Source organism: Carassius gibelio, chromosome A1 (genome assembly GCF_023724105.1).
Source record: "Carassius gibelio isolate Cgi1373 ecotype wild population from Czech Republic chromosome A1, carGib1.2-hapl.c, whole genome shotgun sequence".
In the NCBI taxonomy this organism is placed as follows: domain Eukaryota; kingdom Metazoa; phylum Chordata; class Actinopteri; order Cypriniformes; family Cyprinidae; genus Carassius; species Carassius gibelio.
Genome location: NC_068371.1, coordinates 23,578,709 through 23,594,212, shown reverse-complemented (window position 1 = coordinate 23,594,212; position 15,504 = coordinate 23,578,709). Strand labels below are relative to the sequence as shown.

Below are 15,504 nucleotides of genomic sequence, written 5' to 3'. Positions count from 1 at the left end.
ACAAAACATACAGCATATATAAAGTGATGGATTGGCAGAAAAGAGATGTATTAAGATAACATAACTGATAGATTTAAGGAATTATTAGTGAAATATCTTTCTACTTTTAACATGTTATGACATTTGCTGTAGACCTGGTGAGTTGTGTTATTATTATTATTAGAATATCCATAAGTGGGTGAATGGAAACACATACCTCTGACTCCCCTTATGTTTATCTTTTAACATTATCTTCTTTTTTTCATTGTATACCTGACAATGTCACAAAGTCTGATTAACAAAGTTTATTTCTCCTTTATTATTTGAGAGGTTTCAGAAAACTTCATACAAAACACATAAAACACAAGGAGGTGTAGAAGGGGGATGAAACCGCCTCACTTCAGAATGACACAGATGGACTAAATGTTTTAAGCTATGAGTGTACTTCCCTCTAGAGGGAAAATGTTTGTAATAATTGAATCACTTTAATCCAAACATCAAGACAATGACTTGGCACCAAAGGCCATTTAGCTGCTCATGTCTAAAAGAGTGCTTCCCCTGATAAAACTTTGTTATTTTATTACACACATCAAAACATCAGTAAAGCTAACAATAACTTTTTTTTTCTTTTTTCTGGCCACTGACCTCTCTGTGGTTACAGAATGTCAGCTTTCAGATAAGTCTGCTTAGATTTACGATACTTTAATGAGAATGAGTCACTAGAAAAACTGCTTTACTAAAATCTACCATCTATAATAAATAAGGCATTTAGTGTAGTGATTAAATGTTTGTTTTGATACTGTTACACTGAATATCAGTTATATTAGAAGACGTTGACTCAGATTTGTCTGTGACTCAGACAGAGGGAACACCGTTGTTTGGTCAGGGAGAACATCTGGACACAGCAGCATTAACTTTCATTTCAGTCAGCCTGAAGGAAGAAAAAGGAAAATGTTAACGTCCTAGAATTAAGAAGCAAAAGCCTTCTTCAACAACAAAAAGTGTTCAATCTAGTCCTCCAACCCCTACAGCTAATGTTTTACTTAATGTTCTCCATCTTGAGTTGTGTTATCAACAAGGCTTGGTTGAACAGTGAACAATGTTCCTTTATTATTCCAGTCGAGGATTTTTTCCTGTCCCTCAAGAGATTACATCAATACTGAAACTGACTCATTTCTGCTTTGTGATACACCTTCATGTCTCCAAAGAACGCTAATAATAATGGGTAACATGGAAGTTAGTTAGTCTTTTATCATAATATCACATACTTTTAAAGCATGATGGTGAATTTAAAATAATTTCACTCATTTTGTTCAAAAATATGTGACCATTTGCCCATGTTCCTATGGTGCTTCCAATATGAAAATATGGATTTGTAACAAATATTCCAGTTTAATACTGGTCTGTTATACAGTTAAAATATTTCTTTAAAGCATAATAATTGTTTAGTAAATTCTCAACTCAACTAGTTCCTACAAATAGTCTATTACTACCTACAAATAGTCCAACTCAAACTGACTGAGCCAGAGGTTTAGCGCTCGCACACAGAGCTGCATTTTGACAAACACCACAAAGCCACAATGTTTCCACTGTTCAGAGAAAAAAGAAAATGAACAGCTCTCCAAAATACACTGAGATAAGAAACAGTTTTGGATTAATACGTGTTTACATAAAGAGGGAGAAAAATAATGGGAGGAAACCGGCTCAAATGGGGAACTTATCCTCCTCTTTGAACTTCAGACAACAGTGACCCTCAACATTTAAGGAACAGCGACACAGCTTTGGGTCAAATTGAATGTAGCATGCCTTTCTGAGGGGCTAAAGGGCTTAAAAGTCAATAATAACATAATTTTTTATTCAAGCACATTACATGTCTTATTGTGAACAATTCATCTGAGCTTGTTATTGCAAAGGAAAAAAAAATCTTTATGATCTATTAAATCTCAAAATACAACGGCCAAATAGTTCTGTAGACATCACTTTTACTCCATTCTGTGTCTTAAACATGAAACATTTTAAACAATCCTAATGAATAAAATAATGTCCCTTCCCTTTTTTTTCTTGTTTTTTTCTTGTTCCATTTATTTCCAGTTTCGCTCATAATTTTTGTTCCTTGACACTCTAGAAGTATTTTAAATATTAAACTGTCATGGTATAAGATGGGCTTCCTGTAAGAGACAGGAAGTGGTGACACCTTAGACTTCTTGTGGCTCAGCACATAAACGGGGCTCTGTAAAAACATACTTCACCCTTGGCTATGGTTTCACTATAAATCATACTTTTTTTTTTTTTTTTGGGACACCAAGACAATTAAGTGCAATTTCCTGATGCAACACAATTCAAAGCAGAAATCAGGCCTGAGCATAAGGAATTTCAGACCACTTCACCGATTAGAAGTCATGTGTTTAATGCCGTAAAGAGCATTAAGAGGACGACTCAATGAACACAACGTGAACAGAATGATTTCACTTCCCGTTTGTGTGGCCTGAGACACTTTCTTTTTCTTCACTGTCCGAGGCCTCTTGTGCAGATCTAGCTGCCTCAGTTTAAACAAATATGAAATGCTTTTTTGACCCTCTCGGGTGACCAGCAGATTCTAAGAGAGGAAAGTGGAAGAGATTGAAGCAGGAAGAAAGGCTTGAATAAAGAAGATAGATCGTGTGAAGTGAGAGGTTAGTGAGTCATTCTGGCGCGTCTCTCTCTCTCTCAGTTTCCGGCTATACATTTTTCCAGTAGCTGTTTTTATCATCTCCTCTCTAAAAGGGTTCTGGGGTATTTATTTACAACAGTGAAGTCTTTAACTTTAAAAGGGTGAAGCACAATATATCACAACTAAAAATCTAAATGTGTAAAGTATTTACATTTTATATTATTATAGGTATATTTAACTAACTATTTGCATAATTATAATAATTTCTATATGGAAATGTAATATAACATGTGGCCTATATCAAGAGTGATGTTGCCATATACTGTACAAGGCAATTTGTGACTCTGGACCATGAAACCAGTCTTAAGTCACTGGAGTATATTTTTTAGCAATAGCCAAAAAAAAAAAAAAAAAAAAACACATTGTATGGGTGAAAATTAAAGATTTTTCTTTAATGCCAAGAATCTTTAAGATATTAAGTAAAGATCATGTTCCATGAAGATATTTTGTAAATTTCCTATCATAAATATATAAAAACATAATATTTGATTAGTAATATGCATTGCTGAATTCATTTGGACAACTTCAAAGGCAATTTTCACAGTATTAAGAATATTTTATTTATTTATTTTTTGCACGCTCAGACTCAGGGGCGTACTGACCATCTGATGTTCTGGAGAAGTCCAGAATGACCGTTGACCTGACTGATTCTCCATCAAAGTAAAAGTGTCAGATAAAGGGACGTTCACAGCCAACAAAAGGGGGCGCTAATCCAATCTATTTTTGCTTATGTGACGTAAATATACTCAAGAATTCTGTTGTTTCAAGTTTCTACTGTAGATTCTATAGAAATCTATAGATTTCAAGTATTTTAGTTCATACAATAATACATTTTAATCCCCTACTGAAAATAAAAAAAATTGAAACTATCACATGATTTGTAATGGTTTTACTGGTTATAATGAAATTGTATTGGTTTTAAAGGAAACTATGATAGTGCCTGGTCTCTACTGTTAATTGGTCGCCTTCCTGTGGTGGATTTTGTTAAAACCACTAAACCTAATGTTATATGTCCCAAAACACACTACAGGATACCATTATTTTAAGTTCACCCAGATAGCAAAATTATAAAAGCAGTCTGGATATCCAGACTGCTTTGTTTTGAACTCTCTCACAACAGACATGGAAGAGAAGACAATGCTGAATGAAGTCATAGTTTTTACCATTTCTGGACCAAAATGTATTTTCGATGCTTCAAAATATTCTAACTGACCCTCTGATGTCACATGGACTACTTTGATGATGTTTTTCTTACCTTTCTGGACATGGACAGTATACCCTACACACAGCTTCAATGGAGGGACTGAGAGCTCTCGGACTAAATCTAAAATATCTTAAACTGTATTCCAAAGATAAACGGAGGTCTTACGGGTTTGAAACAACATTAGGGTAAGTTATTAATTACATAATTTTGCTATCTGGGTGAACTAACCCTTTAATTGTTTTAACGGTTAAAGTTGATGGTTTGTAGTGGTATTTGTAGTGGAAATAATTCAAATTTCTGTTATGTTTTCTATTGTTTTTGTCAGCAGAGTCACCATGGGTTTTGTGATGTTATTTGCCGTGAATGCAGGATTGCTGTAACATTGTGTGATAGTAGTGACTGTTTGTAGTCGCGGTGGGCCTGTTTGGAAGAAAATCCAGGGTTTTTTTAATCCCAGTCCGTCCCTGCTCAGATTCCAGATTTTCAAATAGCTGTATCCCGGCCAAATATTGTCTAATCCTAATAAACCATACATCAGTGGAATGCTTATTTATTTAGCTTTCAGATGATGTATAAATCTCAGTTTTGAAAAATTGTCACATATATAATGATTTTATTCATTTGTACATTCACAGGGTAGATGAGTTAGTTTACAATAAATATAAAATCCTCATTGCAAAATGTGTATATGTATATATTTTAATATGTATATGATGATTTTTTTATTGTATGCAACTTCTTTAAAATAACATATGGAAATCTGTATGTTTATATATGTTTTTGTAATATATATTTTTAAATACATGTGTATATTTTATATATAGTTATATAATATCAACATGTACTGATGGGTTTCTACATGTACATGATATAAGAGCAAATGTATTTGTACAGACTAGATTTGGTTTATGTGTCTATGACGATATTTCAAATGTGGAAATTTAATCTGTGTTTTTACATTTAATGTGGTGACCTGACATACTTCTGTCCCCAACTATAAATGAAAAGCTAGATTTACTACATGTATTATCATTTATTCAATTAGTGTCAAATGACAACCTAGTTTCACCCAAAGTAACCTTTTTCTTCTTCCTTACTTTTCCTTGCATACAAACAGCTACATTCTTTCATGTGTATACCCTTATACTGAAAACTGAGGAAAGCCATTATTTAAACTCTATTGACTTTGTAAATTATTATAAAAATGTAATATGCCCCAGGATTAAGCATTAAAGTAATGCGAAACACAATTTTAAAGTGGACAGACATTTTTTTGGTGGTACTGACCATCTCAGCAGGTAAAGTTAACACCTCTTCAGGCAGATACACAGACATACGAGCAGCACAAGGACCACACAGCTGGCTGAGATGAGAATGACATGGATGTTCCTATCTGCAAAAAAAAAAAAAAAAAACAACATTAAAGAAATCAAATATTCCCAACATTCTACAAACAACACCATCAAGGCATAACAGTACAAAAAGATCAAGTTGAGTATGTTTCACTCACATTTATTCAGAAACACATAAATTGCAGACTCAAGGCCTTGGTGAAGAACTTCACACTTCACAAGTTTATCGTCCAGTAGCTCAGCCTGCATTTGAATGGAACGGACCACCATTGTGGTGCCGTCCCCTAGCTGGTAATATGATGTGACAGCAGGGCCCAGTGTTTGATTTTGACCCTCCATGTTCCAGGAGATATTTGCTGGAGGACGTGATACAGCTGAGCAGTTTGCCTCAACAATGCCCTCTGATACGGTGACATAACTGGCCTCAGGTTCGGGTAGGACTAGGAAAATGACAAGAAGTTCATTATGTAATTATATAAGAATTTAAAATTATATTCTTTTTAACAGAGTGAAGATTTTTAAATGTGACTGTAAAAAATCTAATGAATATACTGATATGAATATGGAATTGATAAAGCTAATTATAGATGTAATTACTGAGCCCTTTACCTATATCTGTCATTTGTCATTTACTTCAGGGATATTTCCAGACTGCATGAAAATAGCCAAAGTCCACTGTTCAAAAAAGGAAATAAATCTGAATTTTCTAATTATAGACCAATATCATTACTTCCACAGTTCTCTAAAATTCTGGAGAAGTTATTTGCGATCAGACTGAATACATTTCTAAATGAATTTAATATTTTAAGTAACAGCCAATATGGGTTTCGTCCTAATCACTCAACTGCTACAGCAATTATGGAACTAACTGAAGAAATTACCAATGCTATAGATACAAAGCACTATTTAGTAAGCATCTTTGTGGATCTTCAAAAAGAGTTTGATACGCTGGACCACAAGATATTGTTGCATAAATTATATAAATATGGGATCAGAGGTGTTGCACACCAATGGGTTACCAGCTATTTAAAAAACAGAAGTCAGTTTGTTGAAATTGACAACATAAAGTATAATAATAGTAACATAACTTGTGGGGTACCACAAGGATCGGTCTTAGGACCTATACTTTTTCTTCTATATGTAAATGACATTGTGTCTGTTACTTAGGTGCATTCTGTCTGCGGATGACACCACTTTGTTCTATTCAGGAAAAAATATAATAGATGTCCTACATATTGTAGAGAATGAATTTCAGAAAATTATGAAATGGTTCAATGCCAAAAGATTGTCCCTAAATATTAGTAAAACTAAATTTATGATATTTTGTAGTTAAAAAAAAAAAAAAAAAAAAAAAAAGTTGAAACGTCATTGTATATTAATGGATTAGAAATTGGAAGAACTCATGAGATTAAGTTTCTAGGTATTATAATTGACGAACATTTGACATGGAAATCACATATTGATAATATTAAAGTAAAGGTGTCCCAAATAATAGGTGTGCTGCATAAAGTTAAAGATTCGCTAAATAAGAAAGCATTGTTTTTGTTGTATAACTCATTGATTATTCCATATCTGACTTATTGTATTGAAGTGTGGGGAAGTGCCTGTAAAACATACATCAATCCAATTTTACTCTTACAGAAAAGAGCGATTAGAGTTATCAGTGGAAGTGGATACAGAGATCCAACTAATTATTTATTCATACAACTAAAAACTCTGAAATTGTATGAATTAGTAGAGTATATCCTTTTAAAAACCATGTATAAAGCTCATCTGGAAAGTTTACCGAACAATTTGCAAAGCAGATTCACCAAGAGGAAAAGCAGATATGAACTAAAAGGTACTGAGGTTTTTACAAAACCCAGGTTCCAATCGGCTGTAAAGGAAAAATGTGTCACAATCAAGGGAGTCAGTTTGTGGAACAGACTTGGTTGTAAAAATGAAAACTTCAAAGTCCATTTATGTGTTTAAGAAGTATGTTAAATTATCACTGTTGCAGAAATATAATACTGTGGAGTCGAAGATTAACTTTATTATTTTGTGTTTTGATGTCTTAGAGAAAGAGAAGAGACGGCTGCATGAGACAGCTTAAATGCACTGGAACTGTAAATGATTTTGTGCTAATAGGGGGCAGACATTGTAAGTTTTTTACTTCTTTCTGCTCCTTTTCATTCATGTTAAATGCTGTGGTTGCATTTGTTTTTAAATGAATGAAGTATAATAAAAAAAAATGTGACTGTAAATCAGTTAAGCAATTCACGATATGACACTTAAATTATCACATTAAATCAAATATCAGTATATTTGCTGGGAAAAGCCCCCAAATCAATGTATCTAAAATACCATGGAACTATAATAGACATTATAAAAGGTGAAATATCTTGAATATAAAAGCTTGAATATAATTAAGCAAATGTGGGCTAGGGTAAATAACACCCACATATTACCGGTACTCACGAATAAACTTAATTTTAACTTAAAATATAATAAATTGCAGAATTATTTATTTAGTTAGTTTAGGGACCAATGCTCACTATTAATTAGGTGCTAATTAACATGCATAGTATTACCATATTGGCTGTATAGTAATACATATAAAGCACAAATTAAGGCCTTAATCTGCATGACTATATTCTATATTTCTTACTCTTAACTTATCAACTACTTTACTAACAATATGCGGCCGTTAGCAGTTAGCTTATAATATATATATATATATATATATATATATATATATATATATATATATATATATATATATTTATTTATTAACTAGACATGTGCCGGTAGCCTATTCGGTAATCCGATATATCACGGTAATGAATATGCATGATATTGTTATCATGGGCACTTCTAAATACCTTGAGTGATTATATATTACAAATTATTCAGAATTTGGAATGCATTTTAAGAATATTATTCCCATCAACTAGTCCAAATGCAAAACACATCTGTATGCTTCTTGAAAGACACTTGTGCACCCTGATGTAAACGAGCGCATGAGAAGCACATGGGGGAACACGTGAGAGACACGCTGAATGAAAGCACATTCACTCTCTGACAGCAGATGGCGCTAAACTGCAGAAAATGCTGCCTGGAAACCCCATAAATAAAGCAGCTGCACTACTTACTAAAACACATTTAAATAGCCATTCAGATCAAATACTTAAGTTTTTGACTTAATAGCCATTTATTTTCAAACTTTTCTTCCATTTTAATCTGGACTACAACATAACCTAGATATTGTTTGAAAGTGTTTTTTTTTTTTATTGTTAATTAAATTAGTTAACATTAGTTAATTCATTAGTTAAACTGCCAATGACAAATTCTAAACATTAATTAATCTTAGGACTTAGGAATTCCAATATATAATAACACGTTTAAATCTAAAGTTGCAGCTGTGTTATTTAATGAGCTAACATGAACTTAATTTTTTTATAACTTTTTATTTTTGTTATAAGAAAAAAGTTATTTAACCTGTTATACTGTATTATGACCATACCATGATAATACCGTATACAGGAAAATTTGATACCGGCATATCCCTAAATATAAGCTAACTGCCAAAGCAACGTTTCTCATTTTCAATTAGTTTAACAACGTACTGAAATAACTAAAATGAAAACTGAAAATAAATAAAAACTATATTTAGACATAAAAAAACTATTAAAAACGACAAAAACTGATTTAAAATAAATCAGCACAACTTCAGAAATAAAAAGAGAATATATATATATTAATAAATACTATATTATCTTAATGATACTAAACTAGCACTTATAATTTCACTTTAGCTTGCTGACAAGTGAGGACCATGTCTTTTAATTTTTTCTTGTACCATATCTAAGTACATTTTTATTTTGCAGATGCATTCAAACTTTTATCTGCAAATTCCACCGGTAATGGCAGTAAATTAACACACTGAATTTACAGTCCTAATTAAACCTTTTACTTCCTTTTTTAAGAAATATCTTGTGGACTTTTGGTTGCTAAGATAAGGTTCAGCTGGGAACCCTCACAACAGTCCACAGTGTGCCACATATGTGAACTTTGTATATCTCCATTACAAATACTGTACTGGTCATGTAGAACTTTTCTTTGTTGTATTGTAAGTGGCATCTTCATTCAGAAGACAAAAGAAGGCACTTGTGTTGTTATGCTGATTACAGCCGTCAGACGTTGGTCATGTCTGCGGCAGACTCCATCAAAGAGGGACACTGTGACATAAGTCAGATAAAAGATAAAGAGACAAATCACACCAAGACGAGGGGAGAGTGAGGCTCTGTCCACTTTTGTGACTGTGTGAGCTTTTTGGCGACAACAGCCAGACTGTTTGGGGAATATCAACAGAGGGAAAGCAAACACAATGGAGCTCTGTTCCAGAGGAACAGAAAGGCAGTAATCACACTGGCCCTCATCCCAATCTATCCCCTAAACTACAGTCACAGACAGGCATTATAACCAGTGTCAACTTTGACTGATTGTGAACTTCCTCCCTAAGAAGAATTCACTTTGAAATAAAAGGGATGTTTTCAGCAGAAAATCTTGACGCTAATATCACCATTGCAAAACAGTTGCATGAGAAAGAATATAGCACATTTTATCATCTCTCTTGTCATTTATTGCAACACTGCACCGGAACTTCATTGAAACAGGAAATGCCACAACAATAGATGTTGCTGTAGAAACATAAGTGTATTTTCAGAGTGAACAAGGAAGAAATCCCTCAAATTAAACTAACAGTTGAACCAAAAAATTAAAATGATGTCATTTACCCAAATAGTACTACAAATAAAAGTATCATGTGTGTTACCCTGGACCAAAACAACAGTCTTAAAATCGCTGGGGTATATTTTCTAGCAATAGCCAAAAAAAAAAAAAAAACATTGAATGAGTCAAAATTATAGATTTTTCTTTCATGCCAAAAATCATTAGGATATTAAGTAAAGATCATGTTCCATAAAGATAATTTGTAAATTTCCCCCACTGATACATCAGTGCAAAGGTTATTTATTCAGGTTTCAGATGATGTATAAGTGACATTTAAGGTTTTGTGGTCCAGGGTCACATAAGCAGTCCATAATGACTTCCGTCCTAGTTCTCTTTAGCTCTCTCAGTAACTGACTCACTTCATCACGGGGGTCTGAGGGTGCATGTTGAACAATGCTAATTTTGGTCAGTTTGTTGCGCATCCTTTTTTTTGGGGGGTGGGGGGGGGGTTAATTTAATTTTTGAGGTGTTTGTATGTTTTACAAATACTTTCTCTCTTCCTCACCTCCACTATCACTGTTACAAATACGCCTTATATATATATATATATATATATATATATATATATATATATATATATATATATATATATCTCAGAGGAGACATTCCAGTTTCATATCAATTCAATCCTAATATAAATCACACCAGAACCAAATAAACAAGGTTTTGAGGTTTATTAAATACTAACAGCTGTTTTGGAGTTTCCTTGATTTTTTGCCAAACATATTAGAGACCATTCATAATACATATCCTTCATTTTAAAGCAAATGCAGATGTCTATAAGCTCTGCCATTACTGCCATTTAAACTTACCATAAACGGACAGACAAGCGGTCTTGCTCTTAATGCCATCTGGATACGTGTGAAACTCGCAGGTGTAACAGCCCTCATCCTCTGTCTGAGTCTGCTGTATGGAGAGCTTGGTTTGCCCAAGTGATGGGTTTAGAATGATCCGACCCTTGAAAGGGGTCTCAATGATGGGTTTGTCATTCTTGACATAAGAAGCAACAGTGGTGGTGTCCCCTTGCTCAGCTGTCTTTTTCCATAAAACCTGCCGAACTTGCTTACTGAGAGTATACTTGCACGAAAGAGTAACAGGGTTTCCACTCACAACTGTTCTATTGTCCATCATTTCCACCATTCCTGAAAGGAATACAAAAAAGAGAAGTGAAGAGATTTTACATGCTCTTTAACCATTAGGTAAGAATGTTTACCCAAAAATGAAAATCATGTCATCGTTTACTCAGAATGCTGGTAAAAGTTTTGGTGTCCACTGACTTGGTGACACTGTATGGAGACATTTCTTAAAATATTTTCTCTCATGTTCCACACGAGAAAGAAATTCACACAGGCCTGGTAAGACATGAAAGAATTTTCATGACTATGAACAGACTATGATTAGGTTAATATTTGGAAAATGTGCAACACTATATATTGGCATACATTCACTGCCTTCACTTGTTTTCACCGCTAACTTAGGCTGATAAAAAGAAACTTATCACAAACCCAATGGCAGATTCTATCAGATGTAGAGTCGTGTGGTTTTTTGTGATAAATTGTTGTCAGTTATTTTTTTTTTAAGTAAAATAGGTCAGGCAGGATGGTGGTTCTCACCACTTCCTTTTGGGGCACTATTTATAACCAATCGTCAATGTTATAACCACTAGCAAGGTCATAACCACTAATAACATCATCAAACCATCTTAGTGTAGGTCTAAAAAAATAGCACTTCCTATGCTACATTTTTGCAGTCTCTTTGATGACTAATATTAACTACTAAATTCATATTTTCAAATCAAAAGCTGTGAAAAATACCAAGAGCACAGAAATATCCTGTGGGTATTTTTTACCAAGCCCCACCTGTAAGTGAAAGACACGTCCTTCCTCTCTGCTGTCCGGATGGATACACATCAAAAACACACTGGTAGCAGCCCTCGCTGGCTGGCGTGGCTCTTCTGATGGTGATCACGCTGGTGTGAGCCTGCTGACCTGTGGGTTCCTGCAAAAGCTCGACTCCATCCACTTTGCTGACATTGTCATTCTTATCAGGCTGATAGTGTAGTATAGTTTTATTTGCCATGTCTAACCAAAGTACTTGTTTTAGTTCCTCTCCTGTCTTCAAGGTAATATTACAGGCCAGCATGAAGGGAAGTCCAGCCATCGCCTGCAGATGAGGTGGTGCAAGGACCCTACCTAGAACATATTGACAAATCTGAGATCATTTCAAATGGTAGACAACAAATACTTCTAACTCAAATCATTTTTGAAATATGCATTTTAGATTTAACATTTTTGTGTTTTAACTGAACTTTATTTAGCTATTTTTAGGGAGTGTACAGTATAAAATGTCAGAGTGGTACAACAGTCCTGTTATCATAATATCAGAAGATAAAAATAAATCAACATAAAAAAGGAGTTCTTGACAAAAAAATAAAAATAAATAAAGAATAGAATAAAAATGCTTCACTTCTTATTCTTATATATATATATATATATATATATATATATATATATATATATATATATATATATATATATATATATATATAGTTTATTAATTAACTTGTCTGCCTGATAAAAGTCATGTGGCACAACCACTAAAAACATAAAACAGCAAATTTGTCATAATGCAGACATAAAAGCTTGTTTCTGCAACATGATAATAATAATAAAACCAATCGATTATATATCATAATTCTGACTTTATTTCCTTCTCAGAAACATATTCTGCGGAATTGCGAGAGGTAAATTCATAACACAGATAGACATATAAGACATAAGATAAGAGATTCAGAGATATAAGATATAACCTCAGATTTGTTTAAAGTAGACTCAGAATTGGGTGCAAAAAAGTCTGAAAAGTTTAGATCTTGCAATTCTAACATTTTTATTTTTCTCAGAATTGTGAGAAAAAAAAACTAGTTATTACATTTAATGGTCAAACTAATGTTATCCCTTCTGGAAAATGGCATTAAACCATATTAAAAAAGAAAATAAATAAATATAATAATTACAAAGAACCATCTGCTATATTTCTTTTAAGATTTGTCCTTTTCTTTATCGTGGACACTCTTATGTGTCATTGAACCACATTCTGCTCTAGATCTTAGACATTCTAATGCTGAGAAAGGAAACCAAACAGTCACCTTGTAGTCGAGAGAGCAACAACAGGGTCACCCACACTTGCAGAGATATTGCAGAGATAGATCCACACATCTTGACCTGCAAGATCATTTTCAGTGTTGGTCAATAAAATGGGCCAAGCAAACATTCAAGCAAGACAAACAGTGTTTTACCGTACAGCTTTCCAGAATCCTATCTAGTCATGTGCAGTAAAACAGGCTCTACTACGTAAACAATGGCATACATAGTTCAGTGGTTCTCAAACCTGTCCTGGAGTACCCCCAGCCCTGCACATTTTGTGTCTCCCTCATCTGTCGCACCTGATTCAATTCATCAGCTCATTAATGGAGACCTCAAGACCTGAAGTTGGTGTGTCAGATATACGTAGGAGACACACAGAAGGTGCAGTGCTGGGGGTACTTCATGGAGAGGTTTGAGAAGCACTGGTGTAGTTCATTACAATGAAAACCCAAGGCAGTACCACCCGCATGAGCACTGCTACATTGTGTGAAAGGTCTAAAAAATCTACAGCACTAACGAAGTCAGAGAATTCAAGTTACTTACAGCCAACGATTTGTAAAGAGCAGACAGTGCACACAACATCAGTTCAGCTCCTCAACAGCCATTGCTTTGTAATAAAAGATATTACAAATATTAATAAAATAGCTTTAATATCGAACAATAAAGAAGTTTTTGTTCTGTGTGCTGCTGAACTATTATACTACTGACTATTATAAAAAAATAAAATAAACGTGTTGTATTGTGTAATGATTCGAATGACGGTATATAAATCATGATCTTGTTGAAAAATATATTACGTAATTATATTTGTTAATCTGTAATCCAGATTGGAAAATATTTTTCTGAATATAAAGTCTTCGCAAAATATGTTTAATGAAGCTTAATGAAAAAAAAAAACTAAAAGTTTCACAACTAAAGTAATTTATAGAAATGAATACATAGGCATGAAAGACCTTGTGTAATTCAGTACATTTCGGGTCTACTTTAACTAGTAACATTTGAAATTAGTCGATTAAGAAAATATGGAAAATTATTTCTGGAATTTAAGAAGAAAATTAAATGGTGGCAAAAACTAAGCGACTTACCCAGCAATGCATGGCTGTGTTCATCAGTATTGTAAAAAAACACAGGCGTTGGCAAATCCAGTGGCTCAGCGTTATTCTGGCATGTGGGATATTCGGGATACGAATGGAAGAGGAAGTAAGGAAGTTCGGGCATGCAGTCGTGTTAAGCATAGCAATCAGTGTTTAGAGAGGCCCAGCGTTCAGCGTGTGAAAGCGTGCAATTACTAAACTGAGGAAACAGCGACATCTAGTGGTGGGAGAATTCTGTATTCAAAATCTACAAAAACAAATCTCTCTCTCTCTCTCTCTCTCTCTCTCTCTCTCTCTCTCTCTTTTGGGAGGAAATGCCAGCCTGACCCAATTAAAACTGTATATACTTTGATACTAATCGCCTAAATACACAACTCTTCCATCTTTATTTGACGCTTTAACTCTAACACTCTCTATTCTAATTCTATTCTTAAAACAACAACAACAACAACAAAACATTCCCCTTTTAGACTTGCACTCTGTTAATTTACTAACAGTTTGTTTTCTTTTTTCTTTTCTTTAAAAAAAAAGAAAAGAAAAGAAACTAACACTAGCTTCTTTAATCTTTTTTTTGTATTCAATGCATGTTTTCTTTTTTATTTATTATACAATTATCAAAATAAAAAAGGCCTCTAACACTATTATTGTTATTATTATTATTATAGGCTAAATGATAAACATTAAATAAGTTAAAGCTATTTATTTTGAAAGCATCCTGACACAAGTGCCTAAAATAAAATCTTTTCATAGTATACTGTAGTTTTGCAGGTAGGTATATATATTTAGTAAATTCACTGTCATTTAAATTGTTGATATTTTGTTATATAATAATTTAACAGCCAATACTGTAAACTTCATTTGTCATCATTCACAACCTAAAACTGCAATAATTCTGTCTCACTGTTACAACGGTCATTATATTGTGGCATGTTTCCAGGTTTAAAAAGTGTTGAATGTAATTTCTGTTCAGATGCATTTCACTGTAACTATTCTGCATTAATGAAACATTCCACTTCAGAAAATGTATTCAAATGACTTTGTCAAGATCCATAGTTTTAGGTTTTGCCAAAAAATAAAAAAATAAAATAAAAAAAAGTATTTTGGGAATAAAACTTTATTTTATTTTTAGTTAAGGTTACGTCTTACATACCAAAAGTAGCCTATACCTGACTCTTAATTTGTCGCATACTAATATGACTTACGTAAATTCTATGCTATTTTTTTTTCTCCAACTCCCAGAGTTGTAAAATAC

General features: G+C 33.4%; 1 protein-coding gene and 1 long non-coding RNA gene across 3 annotated transcripts; one reads left to right on the top strand and one right to left on the bottom strand.

Annotated features, from left to right (window-relative positions):
* Positions 1-274: 274 nt before the first annotated feature.
* LOC128016125 (OX-2 membrane glycoprotein) lies at positions 275-14,434 on the bottom strand. 2 transcript variants are annotated; one of them, XM_052600542.1, is made up of 8 exons: positions 14,244-14,412; positions 13,702-13,765; positions 13,161-13,236; positions 11,875-12,207; positions 10,828-11,157; positions 5,404-5,685; positions 5,181-5,286; positions 275-910 (listed from the first exon to the last, which is right to left on the bottom strand). In XM_052600542.1, the coding sequence occupies exons 2-7, from the start codon at positions 13,738-13,740 to the stop codon at positions 5,198-5,200; spliced, it is 1,149 nt and encodes a 382-aa protein (XP_052456502.1). In that variant the 5' UTR covers positions 13,741-13,765; positions 14,244-14,412; the 3' UTR covers positions 275-910; positions 5,181-5,197. The 2 variants fall into 2 exon arrangements, with proteins under 2 accessions (XP_052456502.1, XP_052456512.1); XM_052600552.1 differs by lacking the exon at positions 13,702-13,765 and having other exon boundaries at positions 14,244-14,434.
* On the top strand, positions 2,480-4,957 carry LOC128016154 (uncharacterized). The gene is made up of 3 exons (XR_008184081.1): positions 2,480-2,651; positions 3,963-4,078; positions 4,222-4,957. It is a non-coding gene; the product is annotated as an uncharacterized LOC128016154 (long non-coding RNA).
* Positions 14,435-15,504: the final 1,070 nt, after the last annotated feature.